General features: G+C 36.7%; 2 protein-coding genes across 2 annotated transcripts; both read left to right on the top strand.

Moving 5' to 3' along the window:
- Positions 1–12,373: 12,373 nt before the first annotated feature.
- LOC122658142 lies at positions 12,374–12,820 on the top strand. Its single transcript, XM_043853049.1, has one exon. The coding sequence runs from the start codon at positions 12,374–12,376 to the stop codon at positions 12,818–12,820; it is 447 nt and encodes a 148-aa protein (XP_043708984.1).
- A 6,258-nt stretch (positions 12,821–19,078) lies between these two features.
- Positions 19,079–25,783, top strand: LOC122658141 (serine carboxypeptidase-like 18). The gene is made up of 15 exons (XM_043853048.1): positions 19,079–19,109; positions 19,409–19,595; positions 19,694–19,848; positions 20,068–20,144; positions 21,773–21,895; positions 23,452–23,554; positions 23,658–23,695; positions 23,852–23,953; positions 24,168–24,254; positions 24,422–24,589; positions 24,730–24,801; positions 24,932–25,050; positions 25,172–25,285; positions 25,449–25,494; positions 25,681–25,783. Exons 1-15 carry the CDS (start codon positions 19,079–19,081, stop codon positions 25,762–25,764), a joined length of 1,506 nt encoding a protein of 501 aa, XP_043708983.1. The 3' UTR covers positions 25,765–25,783.
- The last annotated feature ends 780 nt before the right edge of the window (positions 25,784–26,563 follow it).

Here is a 26,563-nt window from a genome sequence, read left to right as displayed (position 1 = left end):
CTTGGGACCACAGTATCCCATGGATTCAAAAATCAAACCCCCCTCGGGATTTTTTTTCTCCCCTATTTTGTTTGAATTACTTATTTGACTTTCAAATGGCTTGCATCATCCTAATCCGGAATATCTAGAGTTATTAAAATAAATAAATAAATGGATGGATGCTCAGATTGGGATGGTAGATTTGTCATTTGACATATATAGGTGAGGCCATCTCTTTTTGGAAGTTTGAATGAACTTAATAATTCACATGTATAGCATGATCCCAAATGTGTGAATTACTTCTATTAATTTTTTTTTTTTTTTGTAATAAAAAAATTGCGACTTCACTTCATAATTTTTTGATGAAAATGTAATTATACAAATCACACACCAATCCCAAAAAGCACTTCACTTCATAACTTATTTAGTTGGCCCTATATAATGAAGCCGGCATGTAGTTTGATGATATGGCAATGGGCAATAATATCTGGGTTGGTCTTTACTCATCTATGTATTGGCGTAACACCCTCTCGTAGTCCTCATATATACTTAGATTTTAAGAGTTTTTATTTTGCCATTTGATCAATTCCAATTGGGTGAAAAAACTTGATCATGTACGTGGTCTACCTATCTAGCTACATAATCTCTGGGCCCCAATATTGGACATGCCACATGGTATTATTTTTAAGGCTTATCTAGTCTGAATTGACGGGTACGGTCTCTTCTCCTGTTGTGGACTGCTACGCCAACCAACCTAAAAGGCTGCAACCAGAGCTTTTGCAGCTGGAAGATATCCCTTGGAAAGGATCGATGAAGAAACCCCATGCTCCTTGAGTAAACTTTATGACTCGGTTAATGGCTAATTTTTTTTTATGGGTAAGAGATTGCTGCCTAATCGCATAACCTCTGCATCAACACGAGATCGGCCAATGAGAGCACGTACAGGGTATGGTGCCAAACTTATACCTATAACCTTGCGAAAACGACCATACCATTGCTGACCCATTTAGGATGAGCCAAGGTGGGTTCCGGCTTTTACCCTGCGTCAATACCATCTCTAAATGCAAACATGCACACCATATAGGATTTTGAATCCAGATCTTCTCTAATGACATTTAACCTCTGGAGTCGATCTCCCACCATCCATGGGGTGTCGATCTCCATTATTAAGCATGAGATGTTTGCCAGGGTTGTAAGCCATTGACTGTGTAGACTATGAAGCAGTGTTATTCAATGTTTCACTTTTTTTAAAGGAATTTATACCTATTTATAATGTGACCAACAATCCAATTCCTTTAATAATATATATATACTGAGGATTCTCCTTTAGTCAATAAATGTCAGTATATAGGAGATGCATGGATTCCATATGAGGCCCAACCATGCCAAAATCTAGAGATGTGGGCCACCCACTATTTTTACCAAACCCATTATTCCTAGTGCAAGCCCATTTCATTGAGCCCACCTCATTTTACTGGCCTAGAGGATTTCTTTTTTTATATTTTTGGTTTTCGAAGGTTGGGAGGGAGGGTGGGGGGGGGGGGGGGGTAGAGTTGTACCCATAATGCAACATCAAATGAAGTATCGTGGAACCTGTTCTGTATGGAACCCATATATAGATGATAATGTACACATGTTTACTTAGGGTCTCTTTGGTATGATTTGTATTTGTATTTATCTGATTAATTTTTATTTTTGTAGATATTTAGTATAATTATAATGCTTATTTCTATTTATGACAAATTAGAAAAAATTAAAAATCACAAATAGCTCGAGAGCTATTTATAATTTGTCACCACAAATCATTAATTTTGATTTTTAAGTTTATCGGGAATTTTAACCTCTCAAACATGTGTCTTTCTCTCGCGTTAGTGAAGGTGAAAGCTCTCGCTCTCTCTCTCCATCAGAATCCATCTCATGTGTTCAACAATTGAAACCTCTAAAGACGAGAAGACATATTCCCCAAGTGAGTTCTCATTTATCTTCTTTGTTCAGTTCTCATGTTGCCTTTCCTTCGATGTTACAGTTCTGGTTTGTTTTCTGATTACAGTCTTCAGAGAGAACATGAAATGCCCCTGAACTTGTAGAAGATTACTACTTGAATTTGGTTGACTGGGGTAGTGGCAATGGTCTAGCGATTGCCCTTGGGAACACAGTCTACTTATGGGATGCTTCTGATGGATCTACTTTTGAACTAGTGACTATTGAATTGTGACATGATAGTTATTGAGGAAGGGCATGCAAGAATGATTAAGTGTGTATGTTGGTGATAATTATATGATTGACAAAGATCGTCGTATCAGTTTCTTTTTTTGATAGCCTCTTTCCAGAGATGGAATCTTTTTGTTCTTCCAATTTGACCCGAATCCTGCCATGAGCTGGTTGAAGATGCCTGTAATAGGCCTTGGAGGACCAAACCCACATACATGGCAAAATACAGGGATGACTTGTGGCAAGGGGTGAAAGGCCAACCAAGATCGGATATAGCTGGTTTTTTTTCACGAAATCTATTTCAGTAGAGCTTATGATGTCGATGGCCCGAGGTAGAGCACTCAATGGGCTAGGGTATGAGCATTTTCAGCTTGGGTCAGTCCAGTCCATGGTCCAAAAGGATTTCAAGGCTAGGTAACCTAGATGTGGGCCTGGGCCTGAGCCTAGGCCAGTCTAAGAGGCTGTTTGGCTGCCATTCAAGCCAACAAGTGTAGTAGCAGCAAGTTCGTCGGACGTTTACTGGGCTCTCCATGTTGTGGATATTTTAGAATATGGATCATAAATATGAACCCACATATTGATTTGCTGGGCTTGGATATTTATTTATGCTTAATAGTCTTTATGTTTACCTTATATATATATGATGAACAGTCATTAGACCTTTTACCCCAAAATAAAAAGTCATTAGACCCTCTCTTTCTCTCTCTCTCTCTCTCTCTCTATGGTGAGAAAATGGATGTATGTAACTACAAATAAATAAATATTTAAAGAGAGTGTCTAAATGAGGGGATTTTCTTATTGACACATTTGAGAGATGTCAATAAGAAAAGAATCCAGTTTTTAAATGAAGGATGATGTAGTTACATGGGCCCTTGATCTGATCAATAAAGGAGGTGCAGTGATGTAAGAATTATGAGCATTGATCGAGTAGATTTAGGTGACCTCATGCATGGGATTATCCAAATATCAAATTTCATGATCCACGAGGCACGCCCAATATTAAGAGATTTTTTTTTTTTTTTTTTCTTTCCCAAACTCGAGATCATGTTATCTCTTGTGTATAAATTTTTTTTGGTAAGATCTCTTGTGCATGTATAATTAATAATTCATAGTTTCTGTAAAAGTTGGTGAAAGTGACTGTAGTTATCTCTTACTCTTACTCTTACTGTGTCAAAATGAATTATTATTGTTGTTGGTCCTGCTGCATGCAGGCAGCTAGCTAGCTATTAGCAATACGTACTCCATAGGTTCGTGATATTCATGTTTCTGTATGTACGTACAGCCTCTATGAATTATCTACTACATGTACGTACTCAGATAATAATAAGTATCTTAAATAAATTTCCATAATACAAAATTTTGGATTAATATAATATATATATACATATAAATATTTATACGGTGGTGGTAGGATAATTAAGCATCATTATGATCGAGAGCTAGCTAGAAGGGATTAGTACTTAGAGAGGAGGATTCATTAATTAATTCTAAGGAGGCTGCTCGTGGTTTGGATTGGCCGGCCAGGTGGGACTTTTTGAGTGATGGGGCCGGATTAATGATACTTACATATGATGATCACCTATCCATAGTCCCATACATATATGTATGTGTCACGTATAGTTAGATAATAACATGTACGTGTCTCACAGTCACACACAACCTGGATCAAGGGATGGATGTGATCCACATCCTCTACTTCCATCCTACTTCCAAGCCTTCACATCACGCCACGTGGCCTGACAGCCATCCAACGTCTAGAAGTGAAACAATTCAAAAAAATTCAAAATGCTTTTCAAAACCTGATGAGACCTTTGAATCAAACCTTAAACCCCTAAACAACCCAACCCAACCGGCTCAAACTCACCCAAACCAAACCCCAAACCCCAAACCCATCTTCCCTCAAATCAGAATTTATCCTCTTCTTCTTTCGAAAAACTCAAAGCAACTCCATCGAATGAAGATCTCCTCTTCCTCTGAAAAACTTAGAGCCTTCTTACAATCGTTCAAGGCCATGGCGATCTAACGCCATCTGCTCTGCTACTCTCTTCTTCTTTTCTTCCAGAAACTCAGAGCAGCACTGTCGGGTTTTAGGATGGGCATAAGGTGTTTGGTTAGATGTCAACTGATGGCTTAGATAAAGAAAAATTCATTTGGTATTCCACCCGGAGTTGAAGGTGTGACGGTGGTGTTCTACTCCAACGGCAAAGATAGAGTTGAAACACACAAAACAAACAAACGAGAACCAATTACCAAAATTGTCTTAAATCTAAGTTTAAAGCTACGAAAACCATGGCTAAGTCAGTAACCACTCAGAGTTGTAAAAAAAGACCAAAAAAATGAGAATGTTTAAAAAGGGAAAAGAAAGAATTTGAGAGGAGTAGAAACTAGAAAGAATTTGTCTCATGTTCTGGATTTATGTTTTGACAGGGGGAGACGAAGAGGGAGATTTGTATTAGTTTTCCTTTTCCATTTTTTTAATTGATTTCAGAGTAGTTGAATATCTCTCTTTTATACTTCTATACATAGCTTGTATATCACATATTATGAGAAGGAAAAATGATGACATAAGACATAAGACAAAATCACAGATAATCTCATAGAATGTGAACCTTGAAAAATGATGGTGGGTCTTGTGGTACTTGCACTCTCAATTTGGTGGTTGTTCTCCCTCGCATCTTATTCATTCTCCCTCCTATTTTGGGCATAAGATCCACATCCTAGGGCGATCTGAACCTTAGGTTTCCTTCCCTTAGTTTCATCCCTGCTGTGAGATATCCATCTAGATCCATATCTGAACCTGCAACTCCCGTTGGTTCATGTTTCATAAAAGTTCTATTAGTCTTCAAGCTATTGAATCAATTGATTTCTTGCTGGAATCCATAGGGCTATGGGTCAAAAGCCTTATCCTGAAGGTTCGAATCCGTAGGAGATAAAATCAAGTGATTTCTTCTCTCGAAATTAATTTTGAGTTTTCGGCCAAGAGGGTTCCCAAGGTTGAAGACGAAGAGTCTTTCCGGAGTTGCAGGTGTGACGTGTTCTACAGAGAAAAAGAAAGAAAGAGAAAACAGGCAGGGAGGGATGGGGAGGAGTGATAGAGGAGAGAGAATGGGTTAGATTAGGGTAGGGATTGGGTTAAGGATGTGTTTAAACCGATCAGGTGGATTTGTTTTGGGGTTTAAAGTGGTTCAAACAGGTCTCATTAGATTTTTTCAACAAAATTTTGAATTCAATACAGGCTGTTAGATGGTCAAAAAAACACGTCGCATAGCATGCTGAGAAATCATGGAAGTAGGATACAAGTACCATCTATAGAAGTAGAGGATGTGGATCCGGGATGAATGTAGGTATTGACAAAATTTAATTAAAGGGGCCGCGGGGGGACAATATAATGGACGCGCGCTCATCATCGATATATCGATCCCCTTACAAATTTACAATACATGCCCCAGCTGTGATCCTCCGATCCTGTCATCGATAATATATCATTACACAACTCCATTCATAAGTCATAGCAAACTGCCAACAACTACAACTACCTAGATGAAACTAATTAATTAAAAAATATGTTTTTCATTATAAAAATAAAAAATAATATATATTTGAATGGAGTCTTCCGCAATTTGTTTAATTTGTATGGGCAATTCTTATATTTTCTTTCCTATTTGGGCACTCCCTACAATAATATGACTGACAGGTCAATCCATGGTTGGCACGTACTGCTCCCTTAGAGAGAGAGATAGATTGGCAGATTGGTCAGGACTTGGTCAGTGGATCAAGTTCCCTTGCGGCATCTAAAAAGGTTATTTACCACAAAAAAAAAAAAAAAAAAAGCATCTATAAAGGCAACACCTCTGTTAGCTGTCACTACGAAGTGTGAACGTACTCATTCCAGTTTTTCAATAATTGTGTGTCCTTCGCTTCTCGGGGCCTCCATCCTCACCTCCTTCAATCGGATTAAATCATCAATACATTAAGATAGATTCCAAGTATCAATACATTAAGATGACAATCTAGTTTTGTCATCTTTCATGCGTTATAAGCGCCATGACAATCATTCAGGATTAAATCAATACAATACATCGCTGATGTGGTTAATTTATCTGATCCATCGGGTAGATGGACTGATAGGACCATCCAGCTTGTCCATCTATCAAGTTTCAAGATTCAAATCAATCATATGGTGGTGTACCACGCATAGAGTGCATCATGTAATGGATCTTTTTCCCAACGTCCAATTATTGGCTAAGATTGACTTGTCGATTGAGACATGAGATGTAATTCATTCCAGCTGAAACTTACCACATGAGTTAAAAAGTCATGTGAAAAATATGGCTGCAAATTTTGAGATCCAACTTACAAATCATGTGGCAAATTCTTAGGGCTATTTAAGAAGGGTTTTCAAAACAGACATTTTAGGATGATCTCTCCTCCCCAAATTTTTTTTGGGATAGTAAATAAATATATTAAACTTCAAAGAGACCAAAAAAAAATAAAAAAAATAAAAAAAATAACAATGCAAAGGTGCCACTAAGAGGCACTGGGTCCTGAACAAACATAGAGAAAACATTAAGAATAAAAAAACCCCCAAGTATAGTATTTGTTGCGTCAAGAATTGGGGGGAGCATGCCGTTCCTGTAAAGAAGAAGATAGCAATAGAGGACCGGGCTGAGCCGGTTTGGTCGCTCCGATGCCTAAATCAGAACTCTCTAGTACCAAAAGATAGTAATTGAAATCAGATGATCATAAGAGGAGGTTACCCATTTATTACAGCAGGTGGTTGAGAGAGTCCTACAAGAAATGACATGACTTAATAGGAAAGGAAATCCTCCTAGCGTGAGTTTAGGTAGTTTGGAGCCTTTTCAGGGCTGAGGATAAGCTTTCCGGCCCATCACACCACGTCAGGCTAGACTAGTGCGGTGATTTAGGGCCGTTAGGACCATTCTGCGCTATTTTCGAGGTATGATTCCATTGTCCTATCTAGATTTGGCGTCGGGTGAGGTCGGCCCCTCTCAGGGTCGGGTCGCTATATACTCCATGTCGGTTCTACCTTGCCTCGTCCTCGTTGGGATGACCTGATCGCGAACATGCACCGTCCTCGCCCACATGGAGTTTCACGTATCAGAACCCTATTGGGTGTCGATTTTATGACGTATCAGTATTAATGGAGAATTTAAACTAGATTGTCCAAAAAACGAAAGATAATGAACTCACACTATGATCTTCTAAGGGCATCAAATTTTCCAATCGGATGAACAAAGAAAATAAGAAGGAAGCCTAATACAGTAATACTGTGACTTTTCCTCCTAGCCAATTAGAGTCTTGAGTGGAGAAAAAACATTCATTGGATTTTTAGGTTATCCGATTACCATTCAATAATAATCAGTATTAAGTGGTATTAAGTTTTAAATAGGAAAAAGAAAAAGGGTTCACATCTAAGGTGGGACTTCCTTTTTTTCTTTTTGGTAGGAACAGGTTTAAGGGTGGACGGAGACTACTACTATATGTGCACAATAATCCTAATAGTAACCACATATACATTAGTTGCCATACCATATACGCAATTTTTTATGTTGACCAATACAAATCCAACTTTGTATAAAGCTTATTTATGGAATTCCATTCCCTCTCTTCTTATTTTTTATAGCCAATATAGTCCTTGGTGGCGTGTGGGATTACCTATTACGAACTATTAAAATTGAAAGAGTATTATGAGGGACATAAGAGTCTTTCATTCTCCTAATATTTTAATAGTTCTTTAACTCCTAAAATTATTTTCTAAGTTTATGCTTGTTGCTATAGTCCACTTAGAATGACATCATGTAAGAATGTATGAATAAATACTTGAAAATGGATTCATATTAATTAATGGAAAAAAGATCTTTACTTGGTGATACCCCCTACATTCTCTCACAAGGTGCCATGAAATGATGCCCCTACCCATTGACCCACATGTTGGTGTAGAAACCATGCGACCAAGTTGTGTCTTATGCCCTGAATTAATTAATTTAAAAAATCAGATCCAAAAGGTTTTTTTTATTTTTTTGGTAAACTCTGGCTTCCTCTGTTAGGTATTTCGTAAGGGGTAAATGTCGTACTATGTATATCTATATAATATATTTTTGATAAAGACTATATACCAAGCGATTAATGAAGGACCTGGGTACGTCTTGTCCAATCATGATGGGAATTGAATGATCCAATGTTTGGAAACCACTCCAAAAACAGGGGGATGGTCATTTCACATGTAGGGGTCCACCTGTGAAATGACCACCCTACCCTTGATTTTGCTATCGTTTAGCGGGGCTGAATGCTCTAAGTCCCGCCACGGCTGGGCAAAATCCTTTTCCATTAATGTATGAGCCTATCTGAATTATAATGTCTTATTTACTTTTACCTCCTAAACCGTAACATGAAGAGTGAAGAGAGTACTTTACCCACAAAAAAAACAGAGTGAAGAAAGTAGAAACTCGAAAGAGCCCCAACCAAAAGTACCTTTTATTCAACCAGGTCAATTGGCCATGTATTTTCTATAAAAAAATTTGGGTTTTTGTCAAATGCCACCCTCAAAATGCCCCCTTACAATTTTTCTAATTGTAAAATCTCCTTTACTTTCAAAATAGTGTAGGACTTTGGTCTAAGCGGTTAGTTTGAGAAGTTAGAGATTAGTTTTAGAGGATTTAATGATCAAAATGCCCTTCTGTTAAAACCAATAAAAAAAATAAAAAATAAAGTGACCAAATTGTCCTCATCTTCCTCAAATAGTTTAAGTTTGAAATTGATCAATTTGTAATGAATTTTTAGGGTTCAGGTTGATTCCGGCTGAATCGAAATCCAAATCCATAAATATCGATTCCGTGGCTGAGTTGACTCCGTGAATTGTTCTACGGCATGAAATTACAGCAACTAAGTAGAGAAGTTTTACCCAAATTCAAAGGATCTGCTTTAAATTTCTGTGTTTTTTTGTCCTTGCAGGATTGGATCAAGAACCCCACACTTGCCCTTTTCCCCTCGTGAATTAAGTAAACAAATAACAGAGTCAATTATTTAATTTTATATTAGCAGAACTCAGAACCAAAAAATTCCACAAAACAGTATTCAAAGGCACAATACATCAAAAGAGCCAAGAAAGGCAGATTTTGAATCTTACAGAGCCAGGCGTATAAGAAGGAAGGAAAAAATCTGAACCTATCGTGCTTCTTCAATAAGGATCTCATGTATGGATCTCATGTATGGATCGCAAGAAAAGTAAAGATTCTTCACTACAACTGCTTCCGAACCCTTTGGAGCCTTCAACTTGATGATTCCAGTGCTCAAAACCATATCCGTTTCGTTCGGAATCCTAACAACGTAATCTTTCAACAGAACTTCCGGCCGTATCTCTGTCAGGGGATAATCTACACTTTGCTGCAGAAGAAAGATGAGGCCGAGAAACAGTTCCAGAAGAATCGACGACTCGTCCCAAAGGAGCACCGATATGCTCGTTACTTCGATGATGATAACTTGCTTGCGACCAAAGCGTTTTCTCAGATGGCGGAGAATCAAAGAACAGGATCTAAGAGCTGAGAAATGGGTATTTTTCTTATAGTTCCTGAACAACAGGTTTCTGAGTCCATCTGATATGGAGAAGACAAACCCATGTCATTTCACAATCCTAAGAATGTAAATAGAATTTAATTTTGAAAGTTTGATTTTAGGGTTCATCTTTTTCAAATGGTTTAGGGTTTGATTTTCAGTTTTAAATCCTAAACCATTTCGAGAAAATGAGGGTAATTTGGTCATTTTTTATTTTAATTTTTGTTACAAGGACATTTTAATCATTAAATCTTCTAAAACTAACGTTTAACATTTCAAATTAATGGACAGGATCAAAATGCTATAATTTATTGAAAATAAGGAAAAGTTTATAATTAGAAAAATTGTAAAGAGGCATTTGGACAAATGGACATTTTGAAAGAAACATTTGACAAAAACCCAAAAAATTTCAAATCAATCAAAGGTTTGTTGTAATTAGTAGAGAAGTCTTGCATTCTGAATTTTTGGGAGAGGAATCTATACCCTACCTAGTTACCTAGTTTTGTTTTTTTTTTTTTATAACATCCTAGCTAGTTACCTAATCTCGTATCTATTGACTTCGTAAACGTTTCAGAGAGAGAGAGATCATTTTCAACCTTGTGGTTGACAGTTTCTAACCCGGTTGGCTTGAGGCTAGTAAAAGCATTTTCAATGGATCCCAAACGTACCGAGGGCGGGAGACGGGAGTCATGATATTAATGATGACAGATGTGAGAGAACATTTATTTTAACACGTATTACATACGTGTTGTTCTTTTCCCTAAATATTGTCATCAAGGTTCAAAATCCAGGTACTCGGTATCGGTCATAGTGGAAACCTATTTGGATCGGTTAAAAAACCCTTAAATCATTTTTTTTATGGATCGGATCATGTATTAGTCAGAGTTGATGGGTATTATGATCTCGAGATCGAATCAATCGATATTATCCAGATCAGATCAATCAATATTGATTGGTATCGGTCAGTATCGATTAAAATAATATAAATTTTTTTTAAAAAAAACTTAAAAACTTTGCAAAAAATCCAAAAAATCCAATCAAATAGGTGAAGAATCGGATCGGATCGATCGATCCAATCAATAATACAATCAAACCTTGCCGTATCGATCTAATCTCGGAATCGACCTTAATCGATACCAATACTGATCCAATTCAAGATTACGAACCTTGATTGTCATTTTGTTTCACACTTATACAGAGACAGATTTAGTGAAGTTGAGAGCATAAAATCTCTATGTAGAAAAGAGAACCTCATTCTCTTCTCACTTTAGGGTTATCAATAAGAAAGTGCATAGATTCTTTAATAAGGGTAAAAATTTTAATTTCATATGGGAGGGGTGGTCATTTCGCTCTCAGTACGTCTGGGTGCAGGTTGCACAAAGGTATAGTTTTTGGTATTGGTATCTCTCTTCCTACGTCAAATGGTTCGTATTGATTTGGATCAGTCAGGTTTACATATATTACCCTTATCCGTACCAATTCACTGATACGGGATCGATCAAAAATCGTCTAACCGATCTAATACCGATTTCTCAAACCATGGGCTGCACACAGCCTAACAGCCTTTCTTTTTTCTCCTAAAACCCCAATTAATCAAGAATCAAACACTTTTTCGTAAGTCTAAGAATCAACTGTAGAATAGTAATACAGCAATGGATTGACCTTGACTGATAGTATAAAAATGGGACAAAGAACAAGCAACTAAAGCAAGGGAGACTGAGGAGTCTGAAATGGCCATCCTATCAATGATGACAGCCGTCACAGTCAAATGACCAAAGACTTAACGATTTTAAAAACTCAGTGCGGAATTTCAGGCGGTCGCCTCTTACAATATTGCATTTCAATTTTGGCCTACTTTGCTTCTGCCTTCGACCTTCCTTTTATTTATCTTTCTTTCTTTCTTTGTTTCTAGGATGTTCAAAATTATTTTGTTGGTCGAGAGAATGTTCAAAAATTTTAAGGCAATATATTCCAAAAAAAATGAAAAAAAAAAAAAAAAAAAAAAAAACCCCAAGACCAGAGGCCTCGATCTGACTAAGTCTGCAAATTTGAACATCCCATACCCTCACGGGCTCACGGTCTCACCTCCTTTTAAAACAGCCCCAACCGCCCCCCGCCTGGTTTATTACGCCACCCACAACAAATAATTTCTTGCATATTTTCACATTTCAGCCTACCCTCTCATATTATTATATTCTTTAATTCCTCGCCCTTTCACAGACACACACACACACATTTATAGGAACCCCAGGAAGCCAAATCAACCAATTCCCAATTTTCAAAGCTTTTTGCCAGCTCTTTCTTAATTTCTTTCCATCTCTGCTATTCATCATCATCATCATCATCATCAATTCCTGCTTGGCTGACTTATCCGGCCATTTCTTCCTGCTCTAACTTAATCCTAATCTTCTTCTTCTTCTTTAATTTGGATTAATTTTCCGATAAGCCATTCAACTCTTATATGTTAAGTGGTGATCAGAGTAATACTAATACAAAAATTGTAGATAAGATGAGCAAAAGCAAGAGAAACAGCAGCGAAAGCAGGCTGAGCAGGTATGTCAGGGCACCCATTAGATTTCTGTGCAGGGCGAGGGACTTGTACGTCCAAAGAATGACGTCGTGCGCCGGGAATATGAGCTACGGAGGAGGTTACACCGACGCCACGGGTCTGCCCATGCCACTCAACTCCACCTTGCCTAGGAACTTTAGCTCCACCTCCTCCTCCTCCTCAAGGTCCTCCATGATGATCACCAACGACGACTTCCGGGAGCTGATGCGAGCTGCCTCTAAAAGGACCCTCGAGGATAATTTTGGGATAGAGTCACCACAGCAGCGGTTCTCTCCCGCCGGCATGGTCGGAGCAGCGCCGTCCAACGGAATGGGAATGGTACCGAGGAGTCGGTCTCATACCGTCGGCATCGCCAGGATTGACGAGGACAAGCCTTGCGACTTCGCCGAAGATAACAACAGCCTCAACACTACTACCAATCTCTTCTACCCAAGAAGCAGAAGCTGCGCTACTGTCACAAAGAGACCTGTTCTCTCCCGCCACTACTAGATCGATTGAACCCCATTATTACTTAAAATAAATTTGGAATGTTGAGAAAAAGCCCGCCCAGCTTCGACTAAGCTCGATCAGCTCAGAGCAAATAACTGTTCATATATTTGATCCATCCTATCGATCGGCGCCCTTTTCCTGTTTTTTGTGCTTTTTTTTTTTTTACTTTTCTTCCAAAATCTGCAAGCCTTGCTCTGTAAAGAGACGTGACAAATGGTTTCTTTTGAATTTTTTTTTTGACATTGAATGAGTACTGTCAAGGTTGGTTTTGATTGTTAATTGGATTAATGTCCTGCTTTTCAAGTATCATCATCATCATCATCTTCTTCTGAAAGTTGCTGAGAATATGTTCAAATGTAAATCAACAGATCGAGACGAACTACGTTCCTAGCTATATCGTAATGAATGTATATTTGCTCATTTTTCAGAGAAAGTTTTCTGAAATAATGGAAATTAATGAATATTAGGGCTTGTATGATGTGAATGAGGGTCCACATCCTAGGTTGCTAATCCTTTTCGATCACTAGGAAAGTTGGAAAATCAGGTTTGTGGTTACGTTTACACCGGGCTACTATTATGCACTCTCCCATGCTTCCAAAATTTAGATCTCTATATTGTCATTTGAAATTTTTTTATTTTGGCTTAAATTTTACATATGAGTAGGATCGACACCATGGAATATATTTGTTTTTGGGTTCCATCTGATCCTATCATGCGATAGATATTTGGAATTGTGTTGATTGAAATTTTTTTATTTTGACTTAAATTTTACATATGAGTAGGATCGACACCATGGAATATATTTGTTTTTGGGTTCCATCTGATCCTATCATGCGATAGATATTTGGAATTGTGTTGATTGAAATTTTTTTATTTTGGCTTAAATTTTACATATGAGTAGGATCGACACCATGGAATATATTTGTTTTTGGGTTCCATCTGACCCTATCATGTGATAGATATTTGGAATTGTGTTGATAAGCTTATCAAGACAACCATTGTGAAAAATTTTACCCATAAAAGATAAAGAAAAAAGCAAACGAATTTTTTACTTCTAGATGTATAAAAAAAATCCATATCTTTTGGGGATTCTCTCTTTTGCGCATTTTTATTTGGTAAAGAATATAGGGATGTGATGGGAAACGGTGGTATAGATTCTACAAATAAGAGATTTTTATTGTCCGGTCTTGTCTATTCTTAATTTGTTGAGATGTGCGAATGGGTCTACAGATTATGTCACTTCTAACTTCTAACAAAAAAACATATTTATATATATATGTGTTTTTTCTTTTGAATATAAAAAAATAAATATTGATCTTTAATTGCTAATCACAATTTTTTTAAAAAAAAATGATTTTGTCCTTTTCCTTTCAATAGATCAAAATAATAGTTTTTTTTGTGTGTGATTGCAGAATGGTAGATCTGTCGGATAAACAATAAGGGAAGGTTATAACTATCATGTGTCATCATACTTGGTCCTCAATTTTAAATTTAGATAGCACCATCAGTCCCAACCAATGTGTAAGATTGAAGTTGAAATGAAATTCTTATGTGGGATACAAATTTTTGAGCTGAAAAGTCAAAGTAATAATAAAATTGATAATATAATAGTTCAATTGGATCAAAATATATAGAAATAGTCTAATAAATGATAAGCCATATGATTGAATATGATCGTAAAAAAATTGACATAGGATCAATTAAGAGGGTACATATTTCTTTATTCATAAAAGAAAGAGAAAGAGCAAACCACATTTTTATTTCTAGATGTAGAAAAAAACCATATCTTTTGGGAGTTTGCCCTTTTATGCATTTTTTTTGGGGTAAAGATTAAAGAATATATGTAGTGGGAAATCGTGTGGTATAGAATCTACAAATAAGAGATATTTTGTTTTATGTCTTCGTCTATTCTTAATTTGTTGAGATGTGCCAATAGGTCTCCAGATTTTGTCACTTCTAATTTGTAATTCCTATCACCCACCTCACCCTACCCCCCGACACACAAAAAAAAAAAAAAAACAACTTAAACTGCATGGTTCTCTTGAATAAATTAGATTGAGAAATCTATTACTCTATTAAAACGAAAGCGATGCTTCACACAAGTTTTTCATCTTCAATTCTCAAACAGAATTTTTTTTTTTTGGTATTTTTCCTTTTGAATTTAAAAAAATAAATATTGATCTCTAATTGAAAATCACATTTAAAAAAAAAAATGTTTTTTCCCCTTTTTCTTTCAATAAATCAAAATAATAGTTTTTTTGTGTGATTGCGGAATAGTAGACCTATCGGATAGACAATAAGGGCAGGTTATAACTATCATGTGGCAATCATATTTTAACTTAGATAGCGCCATCAGTCCTTATCCATGTATAAGATTGAAGATCAAATGAATTCCTTACATGGGCTAAAAAAATTTGAACTGAAAAGTCAAAATAATAGCCAAAATGATAATATAATAATTTAATTGGGTCAAAATATATAGAAGTAGTCTAATATATAATGAGTCATATGATTAAATATGATGATAAATTTTGACATATGACCAATTAAGAGGATACTTCTCAAAGTAATAGTTGTTGGTAATAATAGTAATATAATAATAAATGGGTCTATTAGACCCCTTCTGGCCCCTTTTGGGTTCCTTGCATTGCCCATTATGGGTCTGAAACCAAAAAATAAATAAATAAAAAATTTAGAAAGATGCTATATTAAAGCAATAGCTCGGAGCCTGCTTCGTGAACGTTTTTACCTTCTAGAGATCCAAATTTCAAAAGGGACAAAAACTATAATGTATGAGACAGAATCTTTATGGCACTGGATTAAATTTAGGTGAAATCCTTCTATGGCACAAAAAAAGAGAGTAGATGAAATGGGAAAAATATATCTAGGATTTTCAGTTTGAATTGGAATAACCTGCTTCATCTCTCGCCATCCATCCATCCATCCATCCATCCATCCACGCTGTAAAAATTCTCTGTTCACCGTGGGTGAAGACAAAATAGGTCCTAATTCAAGCTTCCTCGAGGTTGCGTCAATCTCTTGTGATGGTGGCTCTCTGCCAAGGTCAGAGTCAATATTCCGATCAAAGTCGAAGTAATAGATTCGTTCTTCTATTTTACCAAAAAAAAAAAGATTCGTTCTTCTATTCTTATCTTCTTTGTTATTATGAAATCAATATTTTCCAATCTTTAAGTCTATGATCACGGCCAGTCCTTATTCATCCACGTCATTATCTCTCTCTCAACATTTGTTTTAGGGATACTCAATCAGTATTTACTAAAGTCTCCTATTTTTAATTTTTCCCCCTTGATTTCGTTATCTGTCATACGCCCGAGTATTTTCGTTTGAGTTTGCTTATATAATTATGAATGATGTAAGAGTAGAAGTTAATAAAAGTTAAGTAGAGTAAGGGAAGTGTGATAGAGTCGTGGAGGAGAGGGTGAATGTAACTAATTGTTATCCTATTTAATAGAAATTGATGGATACAAAATTTTGCTACAACAGTTATAGTAGGAAAGTTGGCAGTTAAGAAAATGGAATCTTAAAAGGTATTTTAAAAAATACTAAAACCTAAGAGTGTATTTATGAAACCGGAAAGTGAATTATTCGATCTCCTTAGCTGCTAGCCTTGAAATTGGAACATTCCTTCTATAAATGTAGCAACAAATTTTTTTCTCGTATCTTATTCTCTCTCTTTCTTTCTTTATTTTTTATTTTTTAGATTATCCTTACACATATTAGATTCCCCCAATAAATACAAGTTCCACCTTTCCTCTTATGAATAAAAAACTCATGTGAGATAACGTAAGAACCGATGTTGGTTCAAAGAACCCTTCTCATTTTTTAATGTAAATTATTCGAATACAAGGAGTTTATTTATTTTTTTATTTTTTCTGATTTGAAAGGTTTTAGTCATAGAGAAAGAAATGATCTAAATGAGAGGATTTGGCTAAATAAGAAGGAGCTAGGTGGGAGTTTCCAAGAAGAAAAATTGAAAATGTTTTTATTGACACCTTTGTTGTATTTTTGTTTCAACATACACACGTTATAACCAATTTTGGTAGAGTATGAGGATGGTGGTGATGGTGGAGTGGAGGCGGTGATCAATGGGGGTATGGAGGTAGGGATGTAAACGGATTGGATTCGGCTTGGATAGTGCTAAATGGATACGGAACGGATATTTTATCCGTTTACACGTACATATAGTTTTTTGGATAGTTATAATCTATCCGTATCTATATCTTCATCTGTTTAGTTTTTGAACGAATTCAAATAACGGATGCTTTTGAACGAATTCAAATAATGCTAAACAGATACGAAAATGAATTTTAACTATTCATTTACATCCCTATGTGAAGGCGATGTGACCATCAAGGATGTATAGATCTTACATCCTTCACGGGGGTTGGATCCCACACCCCATGGAAAGTGTAAGATCTGTCCCCATCTGCACCCACATGGGAACGGGATCAAACTCCTTTTTTCGTTTAGGGGGTGGGTTAGAAAGGAACCTTTTTCACTTTTAAGCTTTTGGTTGTACGTGGTGAGTTTTGAGTTCCTCCTATGCCTTATTAATTAAGCTTCCACTGTTGGGTACGTATGTATCGTTGATATCACGTTATCTTCTTCTGATTTCGAATTGAGAGCAGCTACAGCCTACAGGTGTATCCTCCAATCCTATTTAAGTATATATTAGACATGGGAATTGAAGATAGATAATTGGGCAGTAGTAGAATTGTAGAAGCCCCTCCCCCCTCCCACACATGTGAATCCTCTTCCAAGCCAAAACGTTACATACTTTTTACATTATTAATTAACGTTGAATAAATTACTCCACCCCCCTCCTCCAATTATGCCCGAATGATAAGCCCCACCCCTGTATGTTGAGTAATAACTTTTTCCTCCTTTGAAATCAAAAGATTTTATCAAACGTATCCATTTCGTTAAAACACACCTTAATATATTCGTTTAAACCCCAAAATGCCTTTATATAATGTGATATTCCAATATTATCCCCTAATAACAAAAGACTAAAATGAAAAAATCAATAATACCCTCATCTCTTATTTCATACCCCTGTTTCTTTCTTTCTTTTTTTCTTCTTCCTCCTGCAACCCCACCCCCACCCCCACCCCCACCCCCACCCCTCTTAACCAGACCATGAAATCACTTGCAATGGCGGTAGCAAAACCCCCTTGAATCGGTTTGTAAACATTCAAACTCTAGCCAATGAGTTTAGTATGGAAGTACAAGTGCCAAACTACTTAGTTAATTATCTGTTCGAAAGGGGTACATTTTGCTACCGCCATTGCAAGTGATTTCTAGTCTTATTAAGAGGTGCAGAGGGCGGGGGTGGTTGGGTGGGATTACTGGAGGAAGAAGATGAAGAAAGAAAGAAAGAAAGGAAGGAAGAAAGAGGAAAGAAGGGTATGAAGTTAGAGAAGAGGGTATTATTGTTTATTTTATTTTATTTTAATCTCTTGTTATTAAGGGTAATATTAAAATATCACATTACTACTGTAAAAAAAATATTGGACGAATATCAAATTACATAAGGGCATTTTGAAATTTAAATGAATATATTAAGACTAATATGACATCACTTAACAACGTTTTATAACGGAATAGATAAGGTTGATAGAATCTTTTGATTTCAGGGAGGAGAGAGGTATTACTCAATATATATGTAGGGGTGGGGCTTGTCATTCGGGCATAATCGAGGGGAGGGGAGGGGTATTACTCAATATGCAGGGGGGGGGGGGGTGGAGATGATGAATGATCAATCCCCCAGTAAGGCCCAAGCCAAATGAAAAAGAACAGATGAGTGGGTCTCCGTTTCGTGTTTTTTTTCCTTTGGTGGGTCCCATGAAATAGGACGTATTGTATTGTACCACTAATGGAATGGAATGTGGTTACTTCTTATTCGTTATTCCCTTGGAACAAAAAAGAAGCTGTAATTAAGAGAATGACGCCAAAGGAATGGAAAGAAATGAATGGAAGGCTCCTTCCTTAGTGTTGAAATTGGATCATTCTCCTTCTCATATTAATAATCCACAGAAAGACAAAGATATATATATATATAAAAGTCTTATTAGCTAGCCAGAAGAAGGAATTCAGGAAGTTTGGTAGAGAAACGTATGGAGATAGGGGTCTTCTTGCTTCAGATCGAATATTAATAGTAATGGTCCCAGCTGGGGGCTTGGAATGGAAACAATTTAGGTTATAATCAATCATCACTCCCTCCTCCTGAGATCAGGGATGGACCTCCTGAACACAACAAACACCACACGTACAAATTGATATAAATGATTCTCTCGCTCTCTCTCTCCCTCTTCTCTCAGCAACCACAGTTCTCCAGTTGCATAAAATGCCTAGCTAGATAGCTGCAGTAGTACGTACTGAACAATTTACAATATTGATCTACTATTTTCAATCCGTGTGTTCGTCGTTGCATCATCGATCAGTCTATGGAAACCCAGTTCCTCCGTCGTCAATCTTAAAAACACTTTTCTTTCTCTGTCGTCTTTGTCTCTCTCTCTCTCTCTCTCTCTCTCTCTCTCGATCGAAGAAATTAAAGAATGGGAGGAGGAGGAGGAGGAGGAGGAGCAGGGAATAAGCAGTGTAATTGGTTGTATTTCATTATTAATGTGATGATGACGTTGGTTTTAGAGCTACATCTAATTTGGTCATCATTGCTACCCATCTCCTACTCAGCTGCAATCGTCACACATCTTCCTGGCTTTCCAGGGCCTCTTCCCTTTCACTTGGAAACTGGGTATTCTTATACATTTATAGCTAGCTAGTCTACTATATATTAGGGATTTATTGTTTGGCTTTTGAATTCTAGCTATATCCATCATATATATTTTTCAGGTACGTGGGTGTGGGCGGCGGGGAGTCGTCGGAGGATGTGCAGCTGTTTTACTATTTCATTAAGTCGGAGAAGAATCCAGAGAAGGACCCTCTTATGCTTTGGCTCACGGGTGGCCCTGGTTGCTCCGCTTTGTCTGGCCTTCTATTTGAGATTGGTTACTACTTCAATTCATTCTTAATTCTTCTAACCTTTACTCAATCCATCCTCAATTAATTACTCCATCCATCTCTTTAATTAATTAATTAGTTATTCATTTCTTTTCCTAAAATCAAAATCGATCTCCTCCTCTATTATAGATAGATAAATAGATAGACGCATAATTGTATGTATGTATGTTAATGATAAATTGAGAATGCATGGAATGTTGTTGTAGGTCCATTTTTTTTCGTGGTTGAGGAGTACAATGGAACCCTACCCAAACTCGTTCTGAAACCACACTCATGGACCCAGGTTCGTTCGTAAACACTATCCTACCTCTACCACTCACCACACAGGCGGAACTGACCAACCAACTTGTACAACTCATATTTCTTTACACACCAACAGATCACTTTCTAGTCGTGTGGCCCCTACACCACCACAAAGCAAATTGAGACCACATCTCATGGATATCAATATGGATGAGATTTTTTTATTTCACAAGGATGGGGTGATAATGTCACATGCTCTTGTGTCTGGGCATAGAGGCCACACAATAGGGCAGCATTGTTTTTCATATTAATTTCATGCTTAATTTATTATTATTATTAATTTTTTTTTATACATATTGTTAGTTCATATTGGCATTTTTTTTGTTTGTAAAAGAACATTGACATCTTATGTACCAAGTCAATAGCAAACAATTGAACAATATATTTATTGATGAAAGAAAAAGGACTCCACATATCCAAACAATATATTTATTAATGAATGAAAAAGAGATCCACATATCCAAACAATATATTCATTAATGAAAGAAAAGGGCTCTACATATTTAATGGAGAGAGAGAGAGAGAGAGAGAGAAAAGAAGGAAACAATATATTTATTGATGAAAGAAACGAGATTCACATATTTAATGAAAAGAGAGAAAGAGAGTGAGTGTGTTTATTTTGGGTAAATTCAAAATTTATTCATGAAAATCTCTAGGAAAAGGAACATTGCAAAAGCCATAATTAATACAGCTCATGAGAAATAAAATTCAGAGAAGAGTCTCCACAAACAAAGTCAGACTAACAAGTAGCTCGAGATCCTCATAAGGTTATCACTCTCAATGTAGAGGTTTTTTATGCCATGATAGATGGCTAGGAGTAGATCGAGCCTTCTGAACAAGGATCATTATTTGCTCCATTTTTCTGTCCGGTCTAATTCCTCCAGTCACTCTAATAGGGGGTGGACCTCACATGGGCAAGGGTGGGGTGGTCCCATCTATTAGAGGGACTTGGGAACTAGACTAGGCAGGAAATGGAAGAGATAATTTTCTTCTAAATAGTAGCAATTTTCACCTATTCAATTCTTGCCGATAGTGTGTACTTATTTCTCATTATTTTTTCCTCTATGAAATATCTTTTAATTCTTTCTTGAGAGCTGGTCTAGTGGTCGGTTTGACAATAGAATGTTAATTGTTACCCATAATTTGACACATGGTAGATCGCATAGGGCTGAAACTTTATGTACAATTAGGTCTCATGGTACGTTGATTAGTTGTCAAATTTGAATTTAATCAGAGTTGGTCATGTGACAGTATAAAGCTTTGAAAATTTATTATATTTTAAAAAATAAACGAATATATGATTAAAAATACAATAGAAAATATCAATACATGAGGGTAAATGATTTGGGTTATATTGTAAAAATTGATAAGAGACTAATCTAGGCCATACGCTTCCTATTCACAATCAATTGGATTTATCAAATCATCCTTCCATGTAACACATTAATTAGGTGATGAGCGCATATATGGAGATTTCCATGGATACATCGACCACCAGAAACTTGAGCTGCTTGTAAAATTTATTTACTTTTCTGAACATTTCAACTCTGAATCGATTGGCACTGATTCCAATAATTAACCCTAATTAATTATTGTTATTAATTTCAGGTGGCAAGCATAATCTTTATAGACTCGCCTGTTGGAACTGGATTCTCCTACTCTACAACCTCCCAAGGTTATGAGACAGGCGACCTCAAATCATCGGAACATCTATACCAATTCCTTACAAAGGTATGTCAAAAGAATAGAATTAATACCCCCTTCTTACCTAAACTAAAAACAAAAATGTAGGCTGAGTGAACAAGCAAGAAGATCGAATATGCATGTTCTCGCTTTAGAGAGAGAGAGAGAGAGAGACGCAGTGCAATGTCATGAGGTGCAGAGAGCAGGGATGGGGGCAGAGCTGCGAGTTGCAGGTGGGAGGAGGCGTTGAGAAGGGTTGTTGGGGAGGGGGAGGGGAGAATACGGACGAGAACCCATGGGGTTAGCTCGGCTGGTAAAGGACGGAATGCAATGTCATGAGGTCCCCAGATCGAACCATGGCGATCTCCTGTTACATGAGTTTTTGGGGGTGGATTCGTGTAACCGGGGTTTACCTCTGGCTTGAACCGTAAAATTGGACAGATTAGGGGTTTCCATGTTTATAAAAAAAGAGAGAATCCAGACGAGAGGAAAAAGAAGGGATCTTTATCCTCTCAAGACGTCAAGTACATCTAATGGAAGAGGCAGAAATGACTATCCTACCCCCTGCCCGAATACACTGCCCAAGGTGGGGTCCGTGGGGTCCACCTCCCTCTATTAGATATACTTGACGTCAAGTACGGGCAATGTAATTGAGAGGAAAAAAATTCGAAAGAAAGGAACATGCAGTGAAATTATATCATTACCTTTCTTATTATGTTGCCATGTTGTCATATGGAGGGCAAAAAAATTCCGGTTACAACATTTGTTTGGTTACAAACAGACGCATCCTTTAGAGATAAGCCATGGGGCGATTAAAAGAAAGTTCATCTCTTTAAGAAAGCGGGACTTGGGTTCCAAACTATCATTCATAAATTTATGGGAAAAGAACGTTGTCTGGTCGCCTGGACTCTACACCCAAGCACAACCCTTAGAAATGTTTGCTTGACCCCTTACAAAATGAAAATCCCCTCTGATCAATGTTGCCCTGCGTCCCCTTGTTGGCCCCTGCGTTTGTGCAGGTAGGGGCCATGCGATTGGGCAACGTTCTTCTTCCCTAATGTATTATGTGACTAAGTTTGCTAGCACTTCTATGTGTTTTATCTCTCTACTTGAACAATAAATGGGCAAATATGTCATTTCATAAGAGAGAAAAAAGAGATAGACATAGGGAGACATTAGAACATGCTACGCAGCCTGGCAACATTTTTTTCTTCATTTATTATATTTATATTTTTGACTTGTCAAAAGCCTGAAAAAGTGATCGTTGCGTGGCTCTTGCAGCAATGTGTGTATGTGAAAGGGGTGGAAGGGGAGGGGGGGGGGGGGGTCAATGAGAGCACTTGGGCATATTTTTTTTGGGTCATTAATATGGATAAGAATTTTCAATTCGCAGGGGAATGGGTAGTAATTAATTTTACTCGCTCTTGTGTTTGGGAGTAGGATCTACGTAACCAGACAACGTTGTTTTCCTAATATGAGATAACAGTAGTGCCATTAATAGAATAGCCTAATTAATTTTAAAAATTTTCTCCTTTAATGTAACTTAATTGTGTCTCCTCTTGGATCGATCGATCAAGGGTTCATTACATTTTATACATTTGCAGTGGATGATTAACCACCCAGAGTTTCTCAATAATCCATTATATGTCGCTGGAGATTCATATTCTGGCAAGATCGTGCCACTTGTTATTAAAGGAATAGCAGATGGTAATTCTCTTTTTTCTCCCCTCGGCCACCGGCCCCCTCCCCTTGTTTATTGTTATTGAGCTTTTTGTTTTTTGGTTGGGGGGGGGGGGGGGGTTGCTTGCAGGTAATGAAGCTGGTAATGAACCATTTATCAATATTAAAGTAAGTTGTTTTTTTTTTTTTTTTTTAAAGCTGTTTGGCATTAATTATATTGTTGTTGTGTTCATAGTTGATAGATGTGGAGTATGCATGAGTAGTAGTAATTAATTGTTGGTTGGTTGGTTCATAAAATTATTAAAAGATATAAATATATTTCAGGGATATATACTGGGGAACCCAGTAACAGATCAAGTTTTTGACAACAACAAGCAAGTGCAATATGCTCATGGGATGGGTCTTATACCAGATGAACTTTATGAGGTGATAAACTGATCGATCCATCCATATGAATTCCTCGCAAGCTGCTAGCTCGGTCTTCTTCTTTGGATCTTTATCGCCCCTAGTAGTGGGGGGCGGTCCTGTGCGCATCGTGTGGTGCAGCATGATGCACACTGGGGGCGATAATTTTCCCTTCTTCTTAATTAATTCCCTGCTCACTTAATTGCATTTTGTTTTGATCACATGCTGGCTGCAGTCTGTGAAGAAAAGTTGTGGAGGGAACTATGTACAAATAGATCCCACCAACGTACATTGCTGGATGGATATGCTGTCATTTTATAAGGTGGGTTTTGAGACTAATTAATTAGTACGTAGTTAGATTAATAATACTCGATCAGATTCAGAGCTAGCTTTCTAAATCTCCTCCTATCTTTAATTTTCATATATAAAGAAGGAAATTAATTAATTAAATCGATGATGATCGAATTCTTTTGCAATTATTGCGCGCAGTGTACTTTGGGATTAAACCCTGGACAAATTTTGGAACCTTTATGTTTTTTTGCATCCCCAAAACCCAAAGAGATGGTGGTTGGAGCGGATGGAAGAAGATCTCTTATTAGACAGAAATCTAGCGATTTCTTCACTCCACTACTCCCTATTCCTCTAGTTGAGTGTAGGGTAAGTCGTCTGTCCATTTCTTAATTAATTTATGTATTATTACTACTACTACTACTTACTCACACGTACGTACAAGGTAATTTTAAATGTTTGTTTATTAATTAATTTGGATCTAATTGTATCATTTTTATTATATATAGTCTTATGCTTACTCTTTAGCACCGAACTGGGTGAATGACAATAGAGTCCGTAATGCTCTCCACATCAGAAAGGTATTCCATATATATATATATATATATATATATATTTATTTCATTAATTCTGTGAATTTTAATTAATTAATTAATGAATATTATATTGAAGATGTTGGTTGTATATACGGTTGTTGTTGTACTTGTACAGGGATCTATTGGGAAATGGGAAAGGTGTAGCTATGGCCTACGTTATTCAGTTGACATCCAAAGCAGCATTCAATATCATGCAAATCTCAGTGAGAAAGGTTTCCGATCTTTAATATACAGGTATATTGTTTTAATTTAATTTACATATCCAAAGTAACATCCCAATTAAGTAGTACGACTTGTTATTATTGATGATGATGATCTTTAATTTCTTTCAAAAATTGACATGAACACGTACTAGTGGTGATCATGACATGATAGTCCCATTCTTGGGCACTGAAGCATGGATCAAATCTCTCAACTACTCTATCCTTGATGAATGGAGGTCATGGATTGTTGATGCTGAAATAGCCGGGTACGTGGCTCGTCCGTCCGTCGTCTCTATCTTTCTTTATTAATTCTTGCATTATTTACTTTCATTTCCCTACTTAATTTTACTTACTTTGATTAATTTTGACAAGTTAATAATTTCTAGGCTAACCCTAACACAGCATTTATTTGCATTTTCTTGGTTTTAGATATACGAGGACCTATTCCAACAGAATGACATTTGCGACAGTAAAGGCAAGATATATATATATATATATATACCTATCTATCTTCTTTTATCCAACTCAATTGAGACAGTATTAGTTATTCGATCAATATTGTAGAAATGAATTAGGAAATTAAATACTTTGAGAATGACAAAAGATAGGATACGCTAATCTTAAAATTTAGTACGTGTTGTTGTTTATCTATTTCGATCAGGGAGGAGGGCACACAGCTCCAGAGTACAAGCCCAAGGAATGCTTTGCTATGTTCAAGCGGTGGATTTCCGAGGAACCTCTGTAACTGCATTAACTCTCAGAGCTCCAACAAATTAATTAATCTACTACGTACGTACGTACACGTACAGCTCCATCTGCTGCTGCTAATTACCCAAATAATTAAAGCTGGGAGAGAGAGAGAGAGAGGCCAGGCCGGGGCATCCCTCTCACTTCATGTCTGTTCTGTTGTATACCCATTAATTAATTAAGTGCTTAATTTTGATACTATAGAACAACCAATTAAGTTTTAATTAAACTTAATTATTGCATGTTTGATCTTTGAATTGGTTAGACATCAGAGCATTTCGATCAGGAATGATTAATTAATTAAATGCAGGAAGCCTTAATTAATTCGATAGTCGAGGGAAAGAGTTCTTGAAAGGCATGCATCTATTCCATTATCACATGCCCTTAGCTAAAGTACCCCCCTTTCCCTTTTTTTTTTTTTTTTTTTTTTTTTTTTGGGTATAATATTTAGCTATATAGGCATATAGCCATTAAAAAAAAAAATTTATTAAAACTAATAACCTTTGGCTCTCTGTCTCTTCTCTTCTTCCTCAATCCTCCTCTCTTCTTCTGGGTTGTTAGAACAGGTTTACCTTTTATGATTTTGTTTCAGAAGTGAAACCAGTTCTTCACATGAAAATGGTAACTTTTGAAATCATGATGATCTTGTAAACTACCTTCAAATGAAAAACTACTATAATCAATGATTATCTAACAAACTTAAACTCATACTCCTATTAAATTTGGTAATCATGTTTTTCAAATGAAATTTTTGTCGTCCTTAAAACCAAAAAATTTGATTCTAAATGTACTAATAT

This window comes from Telopea speciosissima, chromosome 4 (genome assembly GCF_018873765.1).
Source record: "Telopea speciosissima isolate NSW1024214 ecotype Mountain lineage chromosome 4, Tspe_v1, whole genome shotgun sequence".
Lineage (NCBI taxonomy): Eukaryota > Viridiplantae > Streptophyta > Magnoliopsida > Proteales > Proteaceae > Telopea > Telopea speciosissima.
Note: the sequence above shows the minus strand (reverse complement) of the source record. Positions and strands in the feature narration are given on the sequence as shown.